Below are 26,689 nucleotides of genomic sequence, written 5' to 3'. Positions count from 1 at the left end.
GTGTATTAAAATAAAGTGACACTTTATGAGTTATACATGCTGCAGGGTGTGCAGGTAGGAACATGAATTTCCCTGGACAGCACACAAATAGTGACACTGAACAGCACTTGATGCATGTATGTGCATCCTTTGAATTTATTTTAAATTACTTGAATTTAAGAAAAAATAAATAATTTAAATGTAAACTTATATAAAAGTAGTATTTATGTACTTACTGGTCATTGACTTATAGGTACTTCCTGTCCATTAGCAGGAAGTACCTATCAACTAGTAAACATTAACAGGAAATTGATTATCAGCCAATGAGTTTTAGTAGGAAGTACACAACTAATCTGGCTGTGATAGTGTCAATTTAAATATCTTTAATAGCATGCTACTTTCATGCAAAAATTATATTTCAGGTGCATGACATAATTTAGTACAGAGTCCCTTTTAAGTGAGATGCCAAACTGTTAAAGGGACATGAAACCCATTTTTTTCCATAAATTAGATAGAGCATACAATTTTAAGTAACTTTCCAATTAACTTATAATATCAAATTTACTTCATTATTTTGCTATCCTTTGTTAAATGAGCAGCAAAACACTTCTGGGAGCTCACAAACAAATTAGTTGAGCCAACAACAAGAAACATATTTGTGCAGCCACCAATCACCAGCTAGCTCCCAGTAGTGCATTGCTGCTCCTGAACCTACTTAGGAATGGTTTTCAATAAAGGATACCAAGAGAACAAAGTACAATAGATAATAGAAGTGAATTGCAAAGTTATTTAAAATGGCACATTCTCTTCGAATCCTGAAACTTTAATGTTGACTTTGAAGTTTTCCCTTTAAGGACAATCTAACCCATTTGTCATAAAATATTTAAACAATAACTTGGCTGTGAGAGATTTTTCCAGTAGGTAATTACACCCTGTGATTGCGTTTCCATAAATAGTAAACTCTTACTGTATAGATATCTGAAACCCATTAACATCTCTCAGCATTACATTCAAGGCCCATTACACGTATGAGAGGGCTCTTTCTACAACAGATTATATATTTGGTAACATAAAATGGTAATAGTGAATTCTCTGACAAAAATTGTTAATGAGATATTAAAATGTAGCCCTTACCTCTCCTCTGGCTCCTTTACTTCCTCCTTCACCCTTGGTATATTAAATAAAATGAACATATCAGTAATATCACATATAATTTTCAAATTATATATTAATATTCAGGCAATAAAAAAAATATCTACCCTTATTCCAGGAGTTCCTGGATATCCTGCTTCTCCCTTTTCACCCTGTGAAAAAAGATGGTGATAATAATAATAATTTCCAATATATAGGCACAGAGAATTTGTCTGTACAAGGTGGGCTACTGCCTTTACATGTTTTTTCATTCTAAGGGCCTAATGATAAAAGATTTTCCTGCTTGGAAAGAAATTATAGTGCAGACTTCACAGGGGCTGAAGAAAAAAGGAGGAACCAGAGCTATAAGAGATGCCTCCTATAAAGATCTCCACTGAGATGAGAGGGAATAAAATTATCCTCCAGCACTGCAAGATCTCTCACAAGATTCTAGAGAGGCAAATTTTGCTATACTTATCTAAGGAGTATTTCCTGCATTTTTGTGTGTGAAGGAAAGACAACCCCTGTGCAGTATATCACTACATAATATGAGAGAGATGTTACAATTAAATGTTGTGCTTTACATTTTATATTACTTTACACTTCAGATTGGGTCATGTTTAACTACATTTATGATTAGCACTTTCTATTTTGTATTTTAATGCATTTATATTCTGTATACAGCAGAGATCTCATAATTTCTGATTATGCTTTGAAAGTTTCTGTGTTACTTTAATAAATTAGGATTATACTTTGTATATTTCTGTGTATCTTTTAAAAATGACATTGCACTTTGTAATTGCTCAATTGTAAAATAAAATATGAAAGCTTCTGAAAGTGGAAGGAACAGGAGAGTTCCCAGGGTCTTAAGCTCTCTTACAATTCTTATTAAATGCTTTAAGCATTTTACACAAGTTGGTCTCACTAATTCATCAAGCCAGCTGTATGCAGGTTCTCAAAATTCACAATACACTTATTTAGCTATCAAGTTAAATTGTAGTGAAAACATTTCAGTTTAATTTGTATTGATACTTTATATCAGTCCCAGGTGCTCTCCTGTTAACGTTAATCCCCCTTGTGAAATTCTCTATCCATAGAACCTTGATACTTTTTGTGGAAGGCATCTCTCATCTCTCTGGGACTTCCAAGTTACACCTATTTCTTATAGAATTCAGTGAGTTCAGCCGCTGTAAAGTCTGCACTAAAATTTTTGTCCAAACTAGAAAATCTTTGATCATTGGGCTCATAGAAAGTAAATAAGCTCTCTGGGAATCTGAAGTTGTCAGTTTTATTTTAAATTGAAAAAATACAATGTAATTTGTAAAAAAAAATACACATACATACACAAAATCGAACCCCAATATACTTTTATTTTATTAGTTGAAAGCTAAACCTAGAAGGTTCATATGCTAATTTCTTAGACCTTCTTAATGCATTTTGATAGTTTTTCACCACTAGAGGGCATAAGTTCACGTGTTTTATATAGATAACATTGAGCTCATGCACGTGAATTTACCATGTTGACAGCTCTGATTGACTAAAATGCAAGTCTATCAAAAGAACTAAAATAAGGGGGCAGTCTGCTGAGGCTTAGATACAAGGTAATTACAGAGGTAAAACGTGTATAAATATAACTGTGTTGGTTATGCAAAACTGGGGAATCGGTAATTAAGGGATTATCTATCTTTGAAAACAACTAAAATTGTGGTGTTGACTGTCCCTTTAAAGTTACACACAAACTGTCAAAGCATAATCAGAATTAATAAAATGAGAAGCCTAAATACACTGCTGTATGCAGAATCTATATGCATTAAAATATAAAATAGAAAGCTCAAATGCATTGGCGTATTTAGGTTTTGTGCTGCCCTAGGCACTCAAACCTCTGCTGCCCCCCTAGGTTTTAGGCCTTTTTTAGCTATTTGTTTTTTTTGTTGTTTTTTTTTTGTCAGGGTGTAACGTAACTTTTTATTTTTTTGTGGCATTTTTAAAGTAATTTATTTTGGGGAAATCAACTTTTTAAGCTATTAGCCTTTTACATGAATGACAGAATGTTATGGAGTAAAGTGTCCCTGTATTTGGAGAGATGAGTAACAGGGAAAAGCATATAGAGATTAAATTAAAAAATATTGCAAGCATAATATATATATATATATATATATATATATAATGTATGTGTGTACTATAGAATATTCATTTTTGGGTTGCAATAAGTAGTAAAAATAATGCAAACAAACGGCTAAATTGCGAGTTGTGCGTTATGGTTAAAAAGCAGCGTTGAGAGGTCCCAACGCTGCTTTTTAACGCCCGCTGGTATTACGAGTCTTGAAATGACAGGCTCATTGCTCACTTTTTTGGCCAGACTCGGAATACCGCAAATCCACTTACGTCAATTGCATATCCTATATTTTCAATGGGACTTGCATAACGCCGGCATTACTAGTCTAACCAAAAGTGAGGGGTAGAGTCTCTCCTGTCAAGCCTGCAATACCGCATTTAAAAGTCAGTAGTTAAGAGTTTTACACTAAAACGCCGTAGCATAAAACTCTTAACTAAAGTGCTAAAATGTACACTAACACCCATAAACTACCTATTAACCGCTAAACCGAGGCCCCCCCACATTGCAAACACTAAAATAAAAATTTTAACCCCTAATCTGCTAATCTGCCGACCGGACATCGCCGCCACTATAATAAACATATTAACCCCTAAACCGCTGCACTCCTGCATCGCAAACACTAGTTAAATATTATTAACCCATAATCTGCCTGCCTTAACATTGCCGACACCTACCTACATTTATTAACCCCTAATCTGCCGCCCCCAACGTCGCCGCCACTATATTAAATGTATTAACCCCTAAACCTAATTCTAACCCTAAACCTAACCCCCCCTAACTGAAATATAATTTAATAAATCTAAATAAAATTACTATCATTAACTAAATTATTCCTATTTAAAACTAAATACTTACCTGTAAAATAAACCCTAAGATAGCTACAATATAACTAATAGTTACATTGTAGCTATCTTAGGGTTTATTTTTATTTTACAGGCAACTTTGTATTTATTTTAACTAGGTACAATAGTTATTAAATAGTTATTAACTATTTAATAACTACCTAGTTAAAATAAAGATAAATTTACCTGTAAAATATAACCTAACCTATGTTACACCTAACACTACACTATAATTAAATTAATTACCTAAACTAAATTAATTACAATTTAAATAAATTATCTAAAGTGCGAAAAAAACAAACACTAAATTACAAAAAATAATAAAATAATTACAAGAATTTTAAACTAATTACACCTACTCTAATCCCCCTAACAAAATAAAAAAGCCCCCCAAAATAAAAAAAAAGCCCTACCCTACACTAAATTAGAAATACCCTTAAAAGGGCCTTTTGCGGGGCATTGCCCCAAAGTAATAAGCTCTTTTACCTGTAAAAAAAAAAAGTACAAATACCGCCCCAACATTAAAACCCACCACCCACACAACCAACCCTACTCTAAAACCCACCCAATCCCCCCTTAAAAAAACATAACACTAACCCCTTGAAGATCACCCTACCTTGAGAAGTCTTCACCCAACCGGGCCGAAGTCCTCCACGAAGCTTGATTGAACTTGCATCAGCCAATAGGATTTTTTCTACCTTAATTCCGATTGGCTGATAGAATTCTATCAGCCACTCGGAATTGAAGGGACACCATCTTGGATGATGTCATTTAAAGGAACCTTCATTCAGTCGTCGGATGTTGTTAAAAGAGGATGTTCCGCGTCAGATGTCTTGAAGATGGAGCCGCTCCGCGCCGGATGGATGAAGATAGAAGATACCACCCGGATGAAGACTTCTGCCCATCTGGAGGACCACTTCTGCCCGTCTGGAGGACCACTTCTGCCGGCTTCATGGAGGACTTTGGCCCGGTTGGGTGAAGACTTCTCAAGGTAGGGTGATCTTCAAGGTTTTTTTTTAAGGGGGGATTGGGTGGGTTTTAGAGTAGGGTTGGTTGTGTGGGAGGTGGGTTTTAATGTTGGGGGGTATTTGTACTTTTTTTTTACAGGTAAAAGAGCTGATTACTTTGGGGCAATGCCCCGCAAAAGGTCCTTTTAAGGGCTATTTGTAATTTAGTGTAGGGTAGGGCTTTTTTTTTATTTTGGGGGGCTTTTTTATTTTGTCAGGGGGATTAGAGTAAGTGTTATTAGTTTAAAATTCTTGTAATTATTTTATTATTTTCTGTAATTTAGTGTTTTTTTTCGTACTTTAGATAATTTATTTAAATTGTAATTAATTGTATTAAGTTTAGGAAATTAATTTAATTATAGTGTAGTGTTAGGTGTAATTGTAACATAGGTTAGGTTTTATTTTACAGGTAAATTTGTCTTTATTTTAACTAGGTCATTATTAAATAGTTAATAACTATTTAATAACTATTGTACCTAGTTAAAATAAATACAAAGTTGCCTGTAAAATAAAAAAAACCCTAAGATAGCTACAATGTAACTATTAGTTATATTGTAGCTATCTTAGGGTTTATTTTACAGGTAAGTATTTAGTTTTAAATAGGAATAATTTAGTTAATGATAGTAATTTTATTTAGATGTATTAAAATTATATTTCAGTTAGGGGGGGTTAGGTTTAGGGTTAGATTTTGGTTTAGGGGTTAATACATTTAATATAGTGGCGGCGACGTTGGGGGCGGCAGATTAGGGGTTAATAAATATAATGTAGAGTTCGGCGATGTTGGGGGCATCAGATTAGGGGTTCATAAGTATAATGTAGGTGGTGGCGGTGTCTGGAGCAGCAGATTAGGGGTTAATAATATAATGTAGGTTGCAGCGATGTCGGGGGCGGCAGGTTAGGGGTTAATAAGTGTGAGATTAGGGGTGTTTAGACTCGGGGGTTCATGTTAGGGTGTTAGGTGTAGACATAACATGTATTTTCCCCATAGGAATCAATGGGGCTGCGTTTGAAGCTGAATGCTGCTTTTTTGCAGGTGTAAGGTTTTTTTTCAGCCGGCTCTCCCCCATTGATTCCTATGGGGAAACTGTGCACGAGCACGTTTTACCTGCTCACCGCTACCATAAGCAGCGCTGGTATTGAGGTGAGATGTGGAGCTAAATTTTGCTCTTCACTCACTATAACGCCGGGTTTGTAAAAACCCATAATACCAGCGATGTCTACAAGTGAGCGGTGAGGGAAAACCACTCGTTAGCACTGCACCCCTGTTAACGCAAAACTTGTAATCTAGGTGATTGTTATTAGATAAGACAATGGGGCCTATTTATCAAAGGTCTTGCGGACCTGATCCGACACTGCGGATCAGGTCCGCAAGACCTCGCTGAATGCGGAGAGCTGCTGGTGCAACGCCGCCCCCTGTAGACTCACGGCCAATGGGCTGCCAGCAGGGGGTGTCAATCAACCCGATTGTACTCTTTCGGGTTGAATTATGGCGATTTCTGTCCGCCTCATCAGAGCAAGCGGACAAAGCATAAAGTACATTGTAGCACCCACAATTCTCAAACATGACAACAACAGAATATATAAAATATTAAAATCAGTCACTATTTTATATACCCTATACTCTACCCAGTATAAGGACAGCTATAAATGAGTGAAATGGGAACTAAATATTAGAAGAATAGGACTTATTTGTAGAAAACAATGACTCACATTTGTTGTGTTATATCTTTTGGTAGCATCACAATCTTTAAAGGAACATGAAACCCAATTTTTTTCTTTCATGGTTTAGAAAGAGCATGCAATTTTAAACAACTTTCCAATTTACTTCTATTATCTAATTTGCTTTATTCTCTTAATAACCTTTTGTTATAAGCATATCTAGATAGGCTCAGTAGCTGCTGATTGGGTGGTTTCACATAGATGCCTCGTGTGATTGGCTCACCCATGTGCATAGCTATTTCTTCAACAAAGATACTAAAGAATGAAGCAAATCAGATAATAAAAGGCAAATGTAATGTTGTGCTTGGGCACAATTCAAAATACTGCTGTAAAAGGTAGTGCTTTTTAAAACTTGAGGTGAATCATTATTATTAATAGTATAGCTCAGGACTCCATAGCTTGTGCACCATTGGATTAGCAAAGGAAACAATATCCGACTTGACTTATACTTCACGCCCCCATCAAGTCTATTATGTGAGGGACGCAGATGTTAGTGTGACTTAGGCTATTAGACTATTGCTTGAGCAATAAATATATATATAATAATAATGTATATATATATATATAATATTGTGCAATAATAGTTAGAACTATTGCTCGAGCAATGTTAATGCACAATAGGTTTTTTTGCATTTTACTTGTAATTTAGGACTTGCTATAAATCTAGCTGGCACACTAAATAATGCAACTAAAATGTATGTAACATTTATTTTTAAATAAACGTAAGTCCAACAATATACACAATTAAATAGACAGTTAAAGGGATAAGAAAGTCCAAATTAAACTTACGTGATTCAAATATTAAGACACTTTTATATTCACTTATATTTCAAATCTGCTTTGTTCGCTTGGTATCCCTTGTTGAAAAAAAAAATATGCGCACATATCCTACACTAGTGGGAGCTGCTGCTTATTTGTCTCTTGTGATTGGCTGACTAGATGTGTTCATATTGCTGCCAGTAGTACAATGATGTTCCTTCAGCAAAGGATAACAAGAGAACAAAGCAAATTTGATAATGGAAGTAAATTTGAAAGTGGTTTAAAATTGTATGTTCTATCCAAATCATGAAATAAATCTTTGTGGTTTCCTGTCCCTTTAAGTAAAAATGAAGCATTCAGAATTCAGAAAGAGCGCACAATTTTAAACAAATTTACAGTTTAGTTCTAATATCTAGTTGGCTTTGTTCTTTTGGTATCCTTTACCTAAAAAGGCTCAGGTGCAGCAATGCACTACTGGGAGCTAGCTGCTGATTGGTGGCTTCTCACATATACGTCTTGTCATTGTCTCACCTGATGTTTTCAGCTAGCTCCCAGTAGTGCATTGCTGCTCCTTCAACAAAGGATAACAAGATAATGAAGCAAATTTGAAATGAAATGTAAATCAGAAAGTTCTTTAAAAGTGCATGCTCATAAAGTAAATACATTGGGCTTAATGTCTATATAAATAGAAATGCAACACAAATTTGATGTCACAGTACTTTTAATGGTGCAGTGTGTCTCCATTCTGGATAAGTATAAATAAAGCAACTTTCATCCTTGCCCATTGCTTTCAAAGGCAAATATATTGGATCTTACAAATGGAATATTTAATAGACCCATCTTACTGAGAGGAGGGGGTGACATGAAGTCAGTAAGGTTATTACATTATCACATTTCTATCTTCAATATTAATATACCCATTCATTTTAAAGGGACATAAAAGTCAAAATTAAACTTTTCACGATTCACAGAGTGTACAATACAAAAAAAAGCAACTTATTTCTCGTAATATTCTTTGTTAAACCTAGCTCATTTTCCAGATTGAATAAGTAGATATGCTAAGGAGCGTACACTTGTTTTGAGCACTATATGGCAGCAGTGTTTACAACAATGTTTGTAGCAATGTTTTACATATAGTGCTCAGGTCATGCGCATGCTTCTAAACCTAACTAGGTATTCTCTCATGGAAAGGAGCTAAGTTCCAACAAAGGATAACTTTAGGGACACGAAACTCTTTCATGATACAGACAGAGCATAGATTTTTAAACACATTTTGTACTTCTATTATCCATTTTGCTTCATGTATCCTTTGTTGAGGGAGCAGCAATGCACTACTGGGAGCTATCTGAACACATTGGTAAACCAATGACAAGACACATATATGTGCAGCCGCCAATCAGCAGCTAGCTCCCAGCTCATGAGCCTACCTAGGTATGATTTTCAATAAAAGATACTAAGAGAACTAAGCAAAGTAGATAGAAGAAGTACCGTAATGTCCCGAGTTTAGGCCGCACTTTTTCCCCTAATGTTAGTCTTTAAATAAGGGGTGTGGCCTATAATCAGGATGTTATGGTATCCGTTACAATAAAATACCAATATATGTTAAGTAAGTAAATGGTAACATCTTGTCCTATTGGCTGCTTCGGTAGCGGAACTTCCAGCAATCACAAATGTCGCAGCCCGCGGGTGCCCAGAAGGTGCGACCGGGCCCTGGAGTACTCAGGATGGGAGTGGCTTAAGATGAGAGTGGGAGCTGCTGTGAGTTATCGGCTGTGACACAGGATGCAGCGTGACAGGAGTCGCTTGATACGGTATGTGTGTGTTTGCGGGAAGTACTCAGGATGGGAGTGGCTTAAGATGAGAGTGGGAGCTGCTGTGAGTTATCGGCTGTGACACAGGATGCAGCGTGATAGGAGCCGCTTGATGTTATGTGAGGGTGAGTCAGGATTGAGGTACACTGAACATAAAAAGGATCACATCTCACTAAAGTCATCTAACTTCAGTACTGTATTTGATTTACCGCTACCCACAACTACTGAGTGGATTAACATCTTCAGATCTTAATTCCTTGCAAGGCTACAATAACACCGGTAAATCTCTATAGCTCAAGGGGGGGACAGGATGGGAATGGGAGAGACCCAGGGTGGGAGCTGCTGTGAGTTATCAGCTGTGACACAGGAGGTAGCATGAGAGCTAACAGGAGTCGCCTTATGCGTGTGAGTGCTGAGGGAGAGAAGGGTGAGTCAGGATTGGTGATGTATGATAAGTGGTGAGGAGGGCGTTGTGTGAGGAAGAAGGGGGCTAAGAGAGTGAGGAGCACTAAGGGTAGGCTTGTGTAAGGTAGGTAGTTAAAAGGGTGAGTAGTGGGCACTGTGTGAGGGAAGGAGGCTGAGTGGGTAAAGAGGAAGCAGTAATGTGTATATTTTTTTAAGTTGAAAATGTAATTTCTTTAAAATGGCACCAAACTTTAAGGGTGCAACTTATAATCAGGAGCGGCCTATACTCGGAACAATACGGGTAAATTGGAAAGTTGTTAAAAATTGTATGTTCTATCTGAATCATTAAGGAAAATATTTATTAAAAATGGATGACTGGCGGTTACTCCTAACCCTTTCTTTCCCACTACTTCACTCTTGTTTATGTATTTATTAGATGTTTTCCTAAAGAAAGGAAGAAATACAGAGGCGCCTCTAAGTGCAGTATCACCAGATAAGATCCAGTCAGCGATAGAAGTATGTAGATATATACTCACATTTGGTGAAGCACAATATAGTGCAATTGGAGCAGACTTCTTCAAGACTTCTGAGCTGCTCGGCTGACTCTGATCTCTGATCTCCGGTATCTCTCTATTGGTTCCATGTCCTCCCTGTCCTTCCTCAGACTGTCTGTAGAAACGGCGTTGCACACCGAGAAATGCGTCACTCTTTTTAAAAATGTTTTAAATTAAAGTTTTAAAACTCACTACCGTTGCCATTGTTGATTCTTGGAGGATCCGTTGTTCTACTCACCTGTTCTTCAAAACCGGGAGCCTGCTGACAAGTAACAAAAGAGGCTGCTGATACGGAGCTCAATACCTTCACATGGAGGACACAGAACCAATTCCTCACACTCGTAAGAGATATCGGAGATCAGAGAGACCCGAGCGGCTCAGAAGTCTCGGTCTGCACCAATTGCACTATAGTGTGCTTCACCAAATGTGAGTATATATCTATATACTTCTATCACTGACTGGATCTTAACTGGTGATACTGCACTTAGAGGCGCCTCTGTATTTCTTCCTTTCTCTAGAAAAAAACATCTGATTCCGATGAGCCTTTCCAGAGAGCAGCCACAGTGTGTTCTTCGTTTTATTTGAGCATCAAAGAGACTATACCACAGAGACTATTCTAACTAATATTTGGTCACTGTAATCTGTGATAATTTTACAATCAGTGTATTGTCATGTTGAGATTTGATATGAATTAGTTTTGAATTAGTTCACTGCACAGGATATAGATATATGATCCTTGATTACTAACTTTTTGCGGTGTAGCGCCCCCTTTTAGTATTAGAGTGAGCAGCTCATCACTTCTTAACACTCTCTATTTACCTTTTATGTGTTTATTGCATGTTTTTATTGTGCCTTAAAGTTCAATAACAAATACCAATTATGTGCTAAATAAGCAGACAGGCAGAAGACTACCTCTTCTTCATAGAAGAATAAAGACAATATTTTATATAACATGACTGATACTAAAATGAATACTTTACCTGTTCTCCTTTTATTCCTTCATCCCCAAAATCTCCCTGAAAAAAATATAAATAAAAACTTCTCAAATTATAAAGAACTGTAGGTTATGCTCAGCAGTTACTTGACTAAGCTCTCATATTCACAGCAAGTTCCTTGGCCCTCACCAATAAGCTTTGAATTTCAACAGATCTGCATACAAAATTAATGTTTTAGAACCATTTAAAATGTAATTTTGTTCGACAAATTTGCATTACTTTGTGTTATAAGAACATAGCCCTTGAGAAAAGCCTCTTGATTATGTTAGGTTCTTGTACAGGTCAAACAGTCACTGACTTTTTGATGGTAAGTTAGTAAGAATTTTGGAAAGAAATTAAAAAAAAATCCCAGAAACACAGCCTTTACCTTATGCCCTTTTGGCCCCTGAACCCCCATAGGACCTTGCAAACCAGGCAGTCCTTGTTCTCCTCTCTGACCCTGGAAAGACAAAAAAATATAGCCAGTTTATTTCTATGTGGTTCAGCTGTGCAGTTCAAACATTGTACCCCTTAATAAAGTGATTCATCTCTGCTATAGTTTATTATTATTTGTAGATATCACTTTCTAGAAATGGCTGCCTAAACCCTGGCAAACCAACTCACAGCCTGTCTTAAATCATACATTGTTGGTAGTTTTGCCGTAATGGAGCTATGAATCAATTCAATTATATATCACTGATATGCAGATGAGGGCCTAGCCTTAAGGCTTCCTACTGACCTACCTTTCCTCTGGACAAATTTAATTTACTCCAGAAAAAAAACGTATACTGCATTTTACCACAGCAAGCAACTCTCTTTCAATCCTCTCCTTAACAGTTATTTTAAACAGTTATGTTGTGGGTACAATATAATGGCTAAATGTACTCTTGGAAGCTGCATATATGATACTTTGAGTGACATTGGTTCATATTTGCTGATATCTAACATCTACCTTTTCATTGCTGTTAAATTACTTGTATGTGGTTGTTTTATTTAATACAAATGTTGGAAAACTAAACAGGTGCATTTATGTTTTCGTCTATGTGTATATAAATGTTATAAATATTTATTTAATGGGATAAAAAACCCAAAATGTTCTTTTGCAATTCAGACAGAGCATACCCTTTTTAAAAAGTTTAAATTTACTTCTATTATCAAATTTGCTTTGTTACCATGGTATTCTGTGTTGAAGAGATACCTAGGTAGTCATCTAGAGCACTACATGGCAGGAAACAGTGCTTGCAAATGGATAACATTCTTGCAAAACAGCTGCCATATAGCGCTACGTCCCTGCTTTTCAACAAAAGATACAAAAAGAACAAAGACAAATTGATAATAGACGTACATTAGAAAGTTGTTTAAAATTTCATGCTCTATCTGAATCATGAAATAAAATATGTGGGTTTCATATCCCTTTAAGGTGTACTGGGATAGAAAATGTTGTTATATATTTAATTCATCTTATATACATGGTTAAATTAATTTTACTATACTATAAAAAAAATCATACATTTTTAAAATGTGGAATCTGTTTGTAAAAAGAATGTACTTAAATAATTTATCTCAGATTTATAGCTAGTAGGAGTACCATACAAATCTGACAATTTATTCTGTAGAAAATGTGATAGAAACATAATATCCATACTTTTAATCCTGGTAGTCCTGGGGGTCCTGCTATACCATGTTCACCTTGTAGCCCCTTTAAATAAAAGAATGTAAAGAATTAAGGTGATTAAATAAAAAAAAAATGTCAAAGTATTTTAAGTCAAACATTATTTCTAACATTAAAAATTTAATAAAGTAAATATACTTGAACATAGCTGCGAACAGTCCCTGGATTTTGTTGTATGTCCCTGGAAATGTTCCCTCCAGGAGATTTAGAGGGCTGCAGCTAAGCTGGGGCATGTGTGACACGAGCTGCTCGTATGGCTGTGCTTGCAGCAAGTACTCTGCTTGATCACTCAGAGCTGGTCTAGGCAGAGACTCCTTGCTGCACTTTCTCTGAGTGATCAATCTTTAAACTGCCACAAATCAGAAGAAAAAACACAAACAGTTCCTCCACACTGAGGAGCTGTGCTGATTTGTTGTAAAAGAGGGAGAATTGCTTGGCTACTACTGTAGATGATTTATTGTTTGCTTCTTTGCATTATTTAGTCTGACAGTAATCTTCATATTTTAGCACTCTGTATTGTCTGCAGCTTACTGATTTTAGCATTAGTTTTAGACATACACCACTTCCTATACATAGTGCAAAAAGATGAAAATTGCTGTCAGACTAAATAATACAAAAATCCATTTGCCCCCAACAGCTCACCCAGTCCAGTGTTGTGCATAATCACACAATAAGATCAGCTGCACTGAGTGTTTGCTGTTTCTCTTCCTGTTTATAGTAATTTTTAGAGATGTGTTTGCTGTTTCTCTTCCTGTTTATAGTAATTTTTAGAGATGTGCATTTGTTTTCAGAAGAATGAAAGAAAACTATAAAAATGTAATTTTTGTTATTTTCTTTACATTTTGTTTGCATTTTAATTTTCGGATGCTGTTTTATGATGCAGGCAGGCTTTAGCCAATGAATGTACAAGAGGATGAAGCAGTGAGTAGATTGACAGCCTGTCAGTAGAAGCTTCTGAAGTTTTCTGTTCATTCAGCATTCTCAGGGGGAGGGATTGAGGTCAAAGAAGGAATTTTAAACTACTGCCTAACATTTTCAGACCAGTGTGTATCAGTATGCTAGCAGTACCTGTGTGACTGCGCCCCCTCACTGAAAGCTATTTGCTATTTCTTGTTGCTAATATTGCTATTGCTAATATAGGGTTAGATTTCAAGTAGAACGCTAATTTATCGCACAGCCCGCAAACGGGCAAATTCACCCATTCATGGGAGCATGATAAATACCCCCCAATTAGCCCCAAAATAAAGAATATATTTTTTTTTATTTAAATAAATAAATGTAGCCTTTTTTAATATAACCCCCCCCCCTGCAAAAAGTAGTTATGAGAGGTTAAAGTTGGCAGGTGTGGGGCGTTTGAGAAAAAAACGGCACTGAAAAGTGCCTTTAAATAGCAGCCTATGGGAACTGTGTGTTTCCCGTAAATAAATAGCGAGTGTAAACTTCTGTGTAATGCAACCGCGAGGTTGCGTTCACTTTGCACCTAACTTGTAATACCAGTGCACATTTGTGTATGCTGGTATTACTAAGTGGAGTGCAAATATCGCTTTCGTGGAAGCGATATTTTGCACTTTGCTTATAATCTAGCCCATAATATATTCTAGATTACTATAATGCTTGTGCCACTGCCTGGCAGTGCCTGCTTTAAAGAGAGATTAGATTAGAAGAATAAACCAGCACCTTGTGTGTTATTAATATATTTATCTCTAATCTACATACATATCTAATTTAATTATTTTTAAAAAAAAATTATCTGCAGGACTGCAGATTAGTTGTAGAGTTCAAGAGTGGTGTAAATTGTTAAATATTTCATTTTAAAAAGTTATTAAAATAATTTATTAGTACTAATATTTTTTTTACAAAGTTTGTTATATTAAAGGGATATAAAACCCAAAACATTTATTTTGTGATTCAAACACAGCATTCAATTTAAAAAAAGTTTCCAGTTTACTTTTATTATCAAATTTGCTCAGTTCCCATGATATTCTGTGTTGAAGAGATACCTAGGTAGGCAACTGGAGCTCTACATGGCAGGAAACAGTTCTGCCATCTAGTGCTCTTGCAAATTAATAACATCCTTGAAAATCTGTTGCCATATGGTGCTCCAGAAATAGACCAGCTCCTAAGCATATGTTCCTGCTTTTCAACAAAAGATACCAAGGGAACTAAGAAAAATTGATAATAGAAGTAAATTAGAAAGTAGTTTAAATTTCATGCTCTAGCGGAATTATGAAAGAACAAAACTGGGTTTTCATATCCCTTTAAGTTTAAAATGTTCTAGTGGCTGCTAGTGTCTTCTCTTAAAGGGACTTTTTTCACTAAGTACTAACGGCTAGATCACGAGTTTTGCGGTAAGAGCTGCTCGGTGCTAACTGTCACTGCTCAGCTCCCTATAGCGCTGCTATTACAGGTTTTCATAAACCCGGCGTTAGCAGGCAATAAGTGAGCGTTGAGCTCCATACCGCACTCCAATACCAGCGCTGCTTTGAGTTGGTTTTACGTGCTCGTGCACGATTTCCCCATAGACGTCAATGGGGAGAGCCGGCTGAAAAAAAGCCTAACACCTGCAATAAAGGAGCTTAAAGCTCCGTAACGCAGCCCCATTGATTCCTATGGGTAAACAAAAGTTATGGTTACACCTAACACCCTAACATAAACCCAGAGTCTAAACACCCCTAATCTGCCGCCCCCGACATCGCCGACACCTATATTACAGTTATTAACCCCTAATTTGCCCCCCCTATGTTAGGTTTTATTTTTATTTCACAGCTAAGTTTGTATTTATTTTAACTAGGTAGACTAGTTAGTAAATAGTTACTAACTATTTAATAACTACCTAGCTAAAATAAATACAAATTTACCTGTAAAATAAAACCTAACCTGAGTTACACTAACACCTAACCTTACACTACAATTAAATAAATTACATTTATTAAATACAATTAACTAAATTACAAAAATAACAAACACTAAATTACACAAAATAAAAAAGAAATTATCAAATATTTAAACTAATTACACCTAATCTTATAGCCCCCCAAAATAAAAAAAAACGTAGCCTACAATAAACTACCAATGGTCCTTAAAAGGGCCTTTTGCGGGGCATTGCCCCAAAAAAATCAGCTCTTTTACCTGTAAAAAAAAATACAAACACCCCCCAACAGTAAAACCCACCACCCACACAACCAAACCCCCAAATAAAAACCTACCTAAAAAACCTAAGCTACCCATTGCCCTGAAAAGGGCATTTAGATGGGCATTGCCCTTAAAAGGGCATTTAGCTCTTTTTCCGCCCAAACCCTAAGCTAAAAATAAAACCCACCCAATAAACCTTTAAAAAAACCTAACACTAACCCCCGAAGATCCACTTACAGTTTTTGAAAACACGACATCCATCCTCAACGAAGCGGCAGAAGTCTTTATCCAAGCGGGCCGAAGTCTTCATCCAAGCGGGCCGAAGTCTTCATCCAAGCCGGCAGAAGTCTTCATCCAGATGGCATCTTCTATCTTTATCCATCCGGCGTGGAGCGGCTCCATCTTCAAGACATCCAGCGCGGAGCATCCTCTTCCTCCAACGGCTCTTCTTGAATGAAGGTTCCTTTAAGTGACGTCATCAAAGATGGTGTCCCTTGAATTCTGATTGGCTGATAGAATTCTATCAGCCAATCCGAATTAAAGGTGAAAAAATCTTATGGCTGATGCAATCAGCCAATAAGATTGAGCTTCAATCCTATTGGCTGATCCAATCAGCCAATAGGATTGAGCTTGCATTCTATTGGCTGATTGGAACAACCAATTTTTATTTTGATAGGGCTATTAGATTAGGTGTAATTAATTTAAATATTTGATCATTTCTTTTTTATTTTTTGTAATTTAGTGTTGTTGTTTTTTTGTAATTTAGTTAATTGTATTTAATTAATGTAAGTTATGTAATTGTAGTGTAAGGTTAGGTGTTAGTGTAACTGTCAGGGTGCCAGGATTCAGACTGAGATGAGAAGTGCAAAAATAATCACACCTTTATTAATAGCAAAAAATAATAAAAAAAAGTCAACAAGTCAAATAACAAGCCAGGAGTCAAAACAACAGCTGATAGTCAGACGAGCTGAGTCAGGAGCCAAACCGAATAGTCAGACGAGCCGAGTCAGGAGCCAAAGCAAGTAGTCAGACGAGCCGAAATCAGGAAGAAGGAGAACAGCAGAGTCAGGAACAAGCCAGGGATAAGGAACCAGGAGGGACGTCAGACAGTCAGGTAATACACAGGAACCGGAACTCTCACATAAAGGTCTGAGACAACGCAAGGGCAAAGCATACTGAACAGAGGCCCTTTAAATAATAAGTGACGACATCACATTATGAGACTGCAACCTGTCTCACATGGATGATGTACACCAGTCTGGCCATAAAAGGGCATGGAAATGAGCAGCATTACACACTATGCACCAGAGTCAGCAAAAGAGGTGAGTAAAATGGCTGCCAGCAGCACATGGCAAACAAAGCAGGGAAAAAACCCTGACAGTACCCTCCCCTCAATGACCCCTCCCCCGCGAGAGGACAAAAGGCTTATTGGGGAAACGGGCATGGAAGGCACGGAGGAGGGCGGGAGCATGAACATCAGAGGAGGGAACCCATGAACACTCCTCCGGACCAGAAACCCTCCAGTGAACCAAATACTGTACGCGGCCCCTGGACATACGAGAGTCAATAATGCTGCTGACCTCATATTCTTCATGGTTGTCAACAAATATAGGATGGGGACAAGGCAACACAGTGGTAAACCGATTACAAACCAATGATTTCAAGAGGGAGACATGAAAAACATTGAAGATGCGATTGCAGGAGGACAGCCAAACCCTCACACCAACCTGGTAGGAAGGCACGGGCAGACGCCTACGATCAGCCTGGAACTTTTGGTGCTGCTTAGAACGATGAAGGCAATCCTGAATCTGCACCCACGTGGAACAGAGTTGCCAGAGATGCTCCTCCAAAGCCTGAATACCCTGAGACATGAATGAATCGGGCAACAAGGATGGTTGAAACCCATAATTCGCCATGAACGGGGATAACTTGGAGGAAGCATTAATAGCACTATTATGAGCAAACTCTGCCCAAGGTAACAGTTCAGACCAATTATTGTGGTGATCTGAGACATAGCAATGAAGGAACTGTTCCAGAGCTTGATTAGACAGTTCCGCAGCCCCATTGGATTGAGGATGATATGCCGAGGAGTAAAGCTGGATCCCCATTTGAGCACAAAAGGAACACCAAAATCTGGAGACAAAATGGCTACCCCAGTCCGACACTATCCTCTTGGGTAACCCATGTAAACGGAAGACCTCCCGGGCAAAAATTGAAGCAAACTCCTGAGCGGTAGGCAGCTTCTTTAAGGGAATGCAATGTGACATTTTAGAAAAACGGTCAACCACCATAAATATAACAGTATTGCCATTGGAAACAGGGAGCTCGACAATGAAGTCCATGGAAAGATGTGTCCAAGGACACTCACCATTAGCAATAGGTTGAAGAAGACCCACAGGAAGACGTCGAGGAGTCTTATTCTGTGCAAAAACTGAGCAGGAGGCAACATACGCAGCAACATCAGAACGAAGACCTGGCCACCAGAATTGTCGAGTGACAGACCAAATCATTTGGTTCTTGCCTGGGTGACCTGCGGCTTTAGGATAGTGGTAAGTTTGCAAAAGTTTAGTTTGAAGATTCTTAGGAACAAAACACTTGCCACTAAGTTTTTCAGGAGGTGCATTGGTTTGTGCAGCCAGGATCTCCTCCCCCAAGGGAGAAGTCAAATTAGTACGAATGGTAGCCAAAAAATGGTCAGGAAGTATAACTGGAGGAGGTACAGACTCCTCCTTGGACAGAGGCGAAAATTGTCGAGAGAGGGCATCAGCCCTAACATTCTTACTACCAGGCAGGTAGGAGACCACATAATTAAACCGAGACAAAAATAGCGCCCATCTGGCCTATCGGGGCGACAAACGTTTTGCTTCAGATAGATAAGTTAAATTCTTGTGGTCAGTAAGAATGAGCACTGGTACGCTAGTACCCTAGAGAAGATGCCTCCATTCCTTGAGTGCCAAAATTATGGCCAGTAATTCCCTGTCACCAATTTCATAATTGCACTCCGCTGGAGACAATTTCTTAGAGAAGAAACCGCACGGATGCAAGGAACCATCAGGCGTAGGACGTTGAGACAAGAGGGCACCTACTCCAGTCTCAGACGCATCGACCTCAAGAAAGAAAGGCAGGGCAGGGTTAGGATGAGCCAGAACTGGAACGGCAGCAAAGGCAGTCTTAAGACTATCAAAGGCCTTAATGGCAGTAGGTGACCAATGGAGTGGATCATTCTCTTTACGGGTCATGTCTGTTATAGGTTTGACCAAGGAAGAAAAGTTTTTAATAAACTTTCTATAGTAATTGGCGAACCCCAAAAAACTTTGAATAGACCGAAGACCAACTGGGCGAGGCCACTGCAGAACTGCAGTCAACTTTTCAGGATCCATGGAGAACCCTGCAACGGAGATAACATAACCTAGGAAAGTTACTCGAGTCTGATGGAACTCACATTTCTTGAGTTTACAAAAGAGGCCATTCTCATGTAGTCTCTGAAGAACCCGTGTAACATCAGAACGATGAGCCTCAAGCGTGGGTGAGTGTATGAGGATGTCGTCTAAATACACCACAACACACTTTTGCAATATATCTCGTAGGACATCATTAATAAATTCCTGGAAAACAGCAGGAGCATTACATAGGCCAAAGGGCATTATAAGATACTCATAATGCCCGCTCCTGGTGTTAAATGCTGTTTTCCATTTGTGGCCCTAACGAGATTGTACGCTCCTCTGAAATCAAGTTTAGAAAAGACCATAGCTCCCTTGAGGCGGTCAAAGAGTTCCGTAATGAGCGGAATAGGGTAAGCATTCTTAATGGTAAGACGGTTAAGACCCCAATAATCGATGCATGGTCTTAACTCGCCACCCTTTTTCTTCACAAAGAAGAAGCCAGCCCCTGCAGGAGAGCAGGATTTGCGGATTATTCCCTGTGATAGAGCATCAGCAACATACTCCTCCATAGCACAATTCTCCACAACAGACAGAGGGTAAACCCGGCCCGAGGAGGAATGGCTCCGGGTTGCAGGTCAATGGCACAATCGTAAGACCGGTGAAGAGGCAACGTACCTGCATGCACCTTGTCAAAAACATCTAGGAACTCTTGGTACTCCTCTGGCAATTGAGATACCAAAGAAGTGCACAAGACTTTAACTGGTTTCCGAAGACAAGTCGAAATACATTGCGGAGACCACGACAAAATTTCAGACCTGCGCCAGTTGAGACTGGGATTGTGCTTTTGGAGCCAGGGATAACCCAGAACAACTGGAAATGCGGAGAATTTATCACCTGGAACTGGAGGGTTTCAAAATGGAAAGCCCCAACAGCCATGGATAACGGAGCGGTGTCGTGAGCAACGAGTGCGGGCTGAAGGAGCCTGCCATCATTGGCCTCAATAACAAGCAGAACAGACCGAGAAAAAACAGGAATGGAGTGCTTTGATGCAAAAGCACTATCAATGAAATAGCCCACAGCACCCGAGTCAACAAGAGCCTGGGTGACTATGGAGGAGTCCACCCAGGAAAGGACAACCGTGACCAAAGGTTTCTCCTTTAGCGGTTCCGGGGACGAGGATAAACCACCCAAGGTCTGCCCCCGACAGGACCTTAGGTGTGAGCGTTTTTCTGGCCGTGTAGGACAAGACTTCAAAAGGTGGCCCTGTAACCCACAATAGAGGCAGAGCTCCTCCCTCCTCCTAAAGGCCCTCTCTGCCACGGAGAGACACGTGAATCCCAACTGCATTGGCTCAGCAGTCCCTAGTGACTCAGGACCAGGAGGCATGGGAGGAGAGGGAGGCATGGGTGGGAACGAACACGTAGGAGAAAACAGAACAGGAGTCTTCCGCAAGCGCTCCTTGAAAGAGGGCCTCTCTCTGAGTCTGATGTCAATTAGGATAAAAAAGACACCAAAGCCTCGAGATCCTCTGGTAAATCTCTGGCAGCAACTTCGTCTTTAATCGCATCAGAGAGCCCATGAAAGAAGGCGGCAACAAGGGCTTCATTGTTCCAACCTACCTCTGTGGCAAGCGTACGGAACTCAATGGTATACTGAGCAACAGATCTCGTACCTTGCTGAATGGACATGAGTCGTTTAGCAGCAGAGGAGGAGTGAGCCAGACCATCAAATACCCTTCGAAAGGAGGCCACAAATTCAGGGTAATTTGAAATCACAGGTTTATTAGTCTCCCACAAGGGATTAGCCCAGGCAAGAGCTGTGTCAGAGAGTAACAAAATGATAAATCCCACCTTAGCTCTGTCATAGTGAAAAGCCTGAGGTAACATCTCAAAGTAAATGCCCACCTGGTTCAAAAACCCTCTGCACTGAATAGGATCACCTCCATATTGCTGAGGTAGAGGTGCAGAACCGGACATGCTCCTGGTGCAGCAGCGGAAACAGGAGCAGCCATAACTTGTGGAACACTTTGTTCCAAATGTGCAGTGCGAGTCAGCAGCAGTGGTCAGCAACGTTGGCTCTCCAGATGTTTTGGAACTACATTTCCCATGATGCTAAGACATTCTTTAGGCTGTCTGAGCATCATGGTAAATGTAGTTCCAAAACATCTGGTGAGCCAAGGTTGCTGACCCTTGGTCAGCAGGGTTTACAGGGCTAGTGCAAACTGATCCAAGTGGTGATCCTGTTCATCCATCCTGGAAATGATGGTAGGTAAAGGTGGATTATTAGCACCATCAGGATTCATGGCCCTTGCGTAATGTCAGAGTGCCAGGATTCAGACTGAGACGAGAAGTGAAAAAATAATCACACCTTTATTAATAGCAAAAAATAATAAAAAAAAGTCCACAAGTCAAATAACAAGCCAGGAGTCAAAACCAGAGCTGGTAGTCAGACGAGCCGAGTCAGGAGCCAAAGTGAATAGTCAGACGAGCCGAGTCAGGAGCCAAAGCGAGTAGAGCAGGAATCAGGAACAAGGAGAACAGCAGAGTCAGGAACAAGCCAGGGATCAGGAACCAGGAGGGACGTCAGACAGCCAGGTAATACACAGGAACTCTCACAAACAGGTCTGAGACAATGCAAGGGCAAAGCATACTGAACAGAGGCCCTTTAAATAATAAGTGATGACATCACAATTCTGAGACTGCAACCTGTCTCACATGGATGATGTACACCAGTCTGGCCATAAGAGGGCATGCAGGAAATGAGCAGCATCACACACTATGCACCAGAGTCAGCAAGAGAGGTGAGTAAAATGGCTGCTAGCAGCACATGGCAAACGAAGCAGGGGAAAAAACCCTGACAGTAACTCAGGTTAGGTTTTATTTTACAGGTAAATTTGTATTTATTTTAACTAGATAGTTAGTAAATAGTTAATAACTATTTACTAACTAATCTAACAAACTTAGCTGTGAAATAAAAATAAAACCTAAGATAGCTACAATGTCACTATTAGTTATATTGTAGCTATCTTAGGGTTTATTTTACAGGTAAGTATTTAGTTTTAAATAGGAATTATTTAGTTAATGATAGTAATTTTTATTTAGACTTATTTTAATTATATTAAAGTTAGGGGTATTAGGGTTAGGGTTAGACTTAGGGTTAGGTTTAGGGGTTAATAACTTTAGTATAGTGGCGGCGATGTTAGGGACAGCAGATTAGGGGTTAATAATATTTAACTAGTGTTTGCTATGCGGGAGTGCGACGGTTTAGGGATTAATAGGAAGTTTATGGGTGTTAGTGTACTTTTTAGCACTTTAGTTATGAGTTTTATGTTACGGCGTTGTAGCATAAAACTCATAACTACTGACTTTCAGGTGGCGGTACGAATTTTGTGGTTATAGGCTGTACCGCTCACTTTTTGGCCTCCCAGGCAAACTCGTAAAACCGGCGCAAAGGAAGTCACATTGAAAAAGGACTTTTTGAAAGCTGCAGTAGTTATGTTGTGTTACGGCCAAAAAAGTGTGCGGTGCAGATAACCTGCAAGACTCGTGATACCAGCGGTAGTGAAAAAGAGCCTTAACGCTGCTTTTTCACACTGAGCAGGTGGACAGGAATCTCCGGAATTCAACCCGATAGCATATTGCTCTCCGCATTCAGCAATGTCTTGCGGACTTGATCCGCAATGTCAGATCAGGTCCGCAAGACATTTGTTAAATAGGCCCCTAGATGTAAATTAGACATGTGCGATTCGTTTCGGTTCGATTCGGAAATACGGAAAATTCGGAAAATTTGGCAATTCGGATCGAACCGAATTTCCGAATTAAAATTCTGCCGAATTTTCCGAATCTAACCGAATCGAACCGAATCGATTCGTAAATTCGGATGGCCATTGGGATTACACTAGTATTGTACAGTATGTTAGGTTAACACCTAATATACAGTATAATACTAGTCTAATCCCACCTAACACTTACCGAAATGCCGAATTTACGAACCGAATTGAACCGAATCGAACCGAATCCAGCCGAATTTCTTCGAATCCGAATGAATCCGAAATGAATCCGAAACGAATCGATTCATAATTTTCCGAATTCGAATCGATCCGAACCGAACTTCGAAAAATTCCGAATCGATCCGAACCGAACCGAACCGAATTTTTTCGCCATGCACATGTCTAATGTAAATACTGTCTAACAATCATACACACACACACACACAGGGACAAACATACACACACATATGCAGACTACATGTAAATACTGTCTAACAATCATACACACACACACAGACACAGGGACACACACATACACACACATGCAGAGTAGACTACATGTAAATACTGTCTAACAATCATACACACAGGAACACACATACACACGCATGCAGACTAGATATAAATACTGTCTAACAATCATACACACACACACACACAGGAACACATACACACACATGCAGACTAGATGTAAATGCTGTCTAACAATCATACACACACACACAGGGACACACATACACACACATGCAGACTAGATGTAAATACTGTCTAACAATCATACACACACAGGGACACACGCTTACGCACTAGATGTAAATACTGTCTAATAATCACACACACACAACATACAATACACACTAGATGTAAACACATAGGTACATACACATATACACACACTAGATGTAAATACTTTCTCACAATCACAGACAAACACCTGAAAATGTGCATCCCAGTGATCAGATAACAACGTTAATATATACAAAGAATTATATGGCAATACCAGTCATTGGGGCCCATTTATCAAAGGGCTTGCGGACCTGATCCGACACTGCGGATCAGGTCCGCAAGACCTCGCTAAATGCGGAGAGCAATACGCTCTCCGCATTTAACATTGCACTAGCAGCTCACAAGAGCTGCTGGTGCAACGCCGCCCCATGCTGACTCGCGGCCAATCGGCCGCCAGCAGGAAGCTGTCAATCAACCCGATCGTATTCGATCGGGTTGATTTCCGGCGATTCCTGTCCGCCTGCTCAGAGCAGGCGGACAGGGTTATGAAGCAGCGGTCTTTAGACCGCTGCTTCATAACTTGTGTTTCTGGCGAGTCTGAAGACTCGCCAGAAACACGGCCCTTCAAGCTCCATACGGAGCTTGATAAATGGGCCTGTAAGTGTCTTCTTACAGTATTTTCCTACCTTTGGTCCCTGCAGCCCATCTGGTCCTGGACGTCCAATCTGCCCAATATCTCCCTGTAAAAAACATGTACTTTGTGAATTTAAAAAATAATTGTGAAGTAGTTCCATTCAATGGTAAATGAACAAAACCTGCAGTAAAACAGTGTTTTCACTTCTTTAAAAATGGAACTTAGGAAACTAGTGACAAAGACAATTCAATTAGCACTATTGTGCTATTGCCATGTTATGTGGTGAAGAGCATTGTCTTGCATTACAGATATTCAGAGGATATTCATTATAGTGTTATCAATATAGGAACTATTCTGACCTCTAGAAAACTACACTTGTCCTGAGCCTCCCAGTCCTTCCACCAGAGGAACTGTATATTTGAAGCTATGTTGTATGGAGGGTAACAAGTTTTGCAATTAATTTTGCCCATATCTGTTCACTGTTTTCTAATGTTGAATGTTTGACAACTGTGTTGTAATTTATTATTTCAAATTGATGTTTATCTCTCTTTTTCCAATGTTACATGTGTTTGGTGGGGGGGGGGGGGGGGGGGCTTTAAAATTGTGAAATTTATATATGAATTTTAAAGTGTAGATCTATGAGAATCAATATTTGAATACTTGCTTTGTTATTTTGATTATTATTCCCATATATAGAATACAGCTATTAAGTATTCATCCAACTGATTTAAATAATTTTCAGGGTGATTTGTTCTACCATTTGTATATTCCATTTTCAAGTTTGGGCACAATGAGTATAAGTTTTGAGCCTTGGCGAGGGGGTTATTACCTTGGGACCTGTAGGTCCACTGCTCCCTTTTTGTCCTGGTAGTCCTCTTTCACCCTGGAATGTAAAATCATATACATTAATAATTCATTGTAAAATTTCACTACAGAGTCTGAAGCCAACATACATTGCAAAGAGTTACCATTTGCCAAGCTAAGATGTGCACCTATCAGTAGGATTTCTCTGGAGGCTCATGGGGTGGAGAAGCTCCCAATCATTTACTTCCTACCCCCCTGGGATGGCAAGAAGGGTAAAAATTGCCCCAACCTGCCATTGTCTCTTCATGCCTTACCACACTCCCCAATAGCTTAGACACACCCTGAACCACCTAACCATGCCCCGGACTGCCCAGCTCCACCCATGAAACACCTGTGACTCCAACCACGCCCACCCTGACTCCACCCACAGGACAACATTGACTATGCACACAGGCCTCTCTGACTTAGTCCCCATCTTCCTGGTCCCAGCACAGAGGATTAAATGTTAAGTTTTTGCTCCCCCAATTTAATTTATTAAATCACTACGATCACACATATATTTTTAGATCATACATCAAAAGACTGTAAAGCCAAAATGAGTAATCATCCTATTCATTTCTAAATAAACTGAAGCATGAAATAACAAAATAATATTCCACATACAAATATAGGAGACTATTATCAGCATTTACTTTTAGTCCAGTTGTACCAGGGAGACCAGGGGAACCACGAAAGCCCTAAAAAAAAGAAACGTATTTTTTCTTAAATATTATCAGCTTTATTATAATAATAAGAGAAACAACATCCAAATGTATATTTAATATTCTTTAATGTAATTTAAAGGGACATAATACTCATATATTTTCTCTATTCCATCTAAAAGAGAATGTTTCAAAATGTGCTGAACAAACCAGATTTTAACGTGTGGGAGCTGTTCCAACCACAACTTCTGCTCTTTCATACATACATATATATGGTATTTATATTCTGAGTGCCTTATTACTTCAGTAAAAAACTCCCTATCACAACAATCAATAGACATTGCATTAAAAAAAATGTCATGTATGCGGAAGATTAACTTGTTAAACTAGTTTTTATTGCAAGAAAATGGGCAAACAAAACCTGTTTAAATTGAAACAAGCAATCAATACACATTTGTGCTCAGCTTATTCTGATGTTTGAATGCTGATACGCACAATCTTCCCAGCTATATCTGTGGAAAAAGAACAAATCAATAAACGGAGTACAATGTATCTGACTATGGGCTAGATT

At 38.9% G+C, this 26,689-nt stretch overlaps 1 protein-coding gene across 1 annotated transcript in view; it reads right to left on the bottom strand.

Annotated features, from left to right (window-relative positions):
• The window catches only part of LOC128661600 (collagen alpha-1(XXI) chain-like), a 173,039-nt gene that overhangs the window by 56,503 nt on the left and 89,847 nt on the right, over window positions 1–26,689 (bottom strand). The window contains exons 15-22 of the mRNA XM_053715836.1: window positions 26,110–26,154; window positions 25,443–25,496; window positions 24,666–24,719; window positions 12,943–12,996; window positions 11,686–11,757; window positions 11,304–11,339; window positions 1,239–1,283; window positions 1,114–1,146 (exon numbers count right to left, since the gene is read on the bottom strand). Of these exons, the coding sequence (XP_053571811.1) occupies window positions 1,114–1,146; window positions 1,239–1,283; window positions 11,304–11,339; window positions 11,686–11,757; window positions 12,943–12,996; window positions 24,666–24,719; window positions 25,443–25,496; window positions 26,110–26,154 (393 nt within the window). The remainder of the gene's footprint in view (window positions 1–1,113; window positions 1,147–1,238; window positions 1,284–11,303; window positions 11,340–11,685; window positions 11,758–12,942; window positions 12,997–24,665; window positions 24,720–25,442; window positions 25,497–26,109; window positions 26,155–26,689) is intronic.

Source organism: Bombina bombina, chromosome 5, assembly GCF_027579735.1.
Source record: "Bombina bombina isolate aBomBom1 chromosome 5, aBomBom1.pri, whole genome shotgun sequence".
NCBI lineage: Eukaryota > Metazoa > Chordata > Amphibia > Anura > Bombinatoridae > Bombina > Bombina bombina.
The sequence above is the reverse complement of the archived record's forward strand: the minus strand, read 5'-3'. Positions and strand labels throughout refer to the sequence as shown.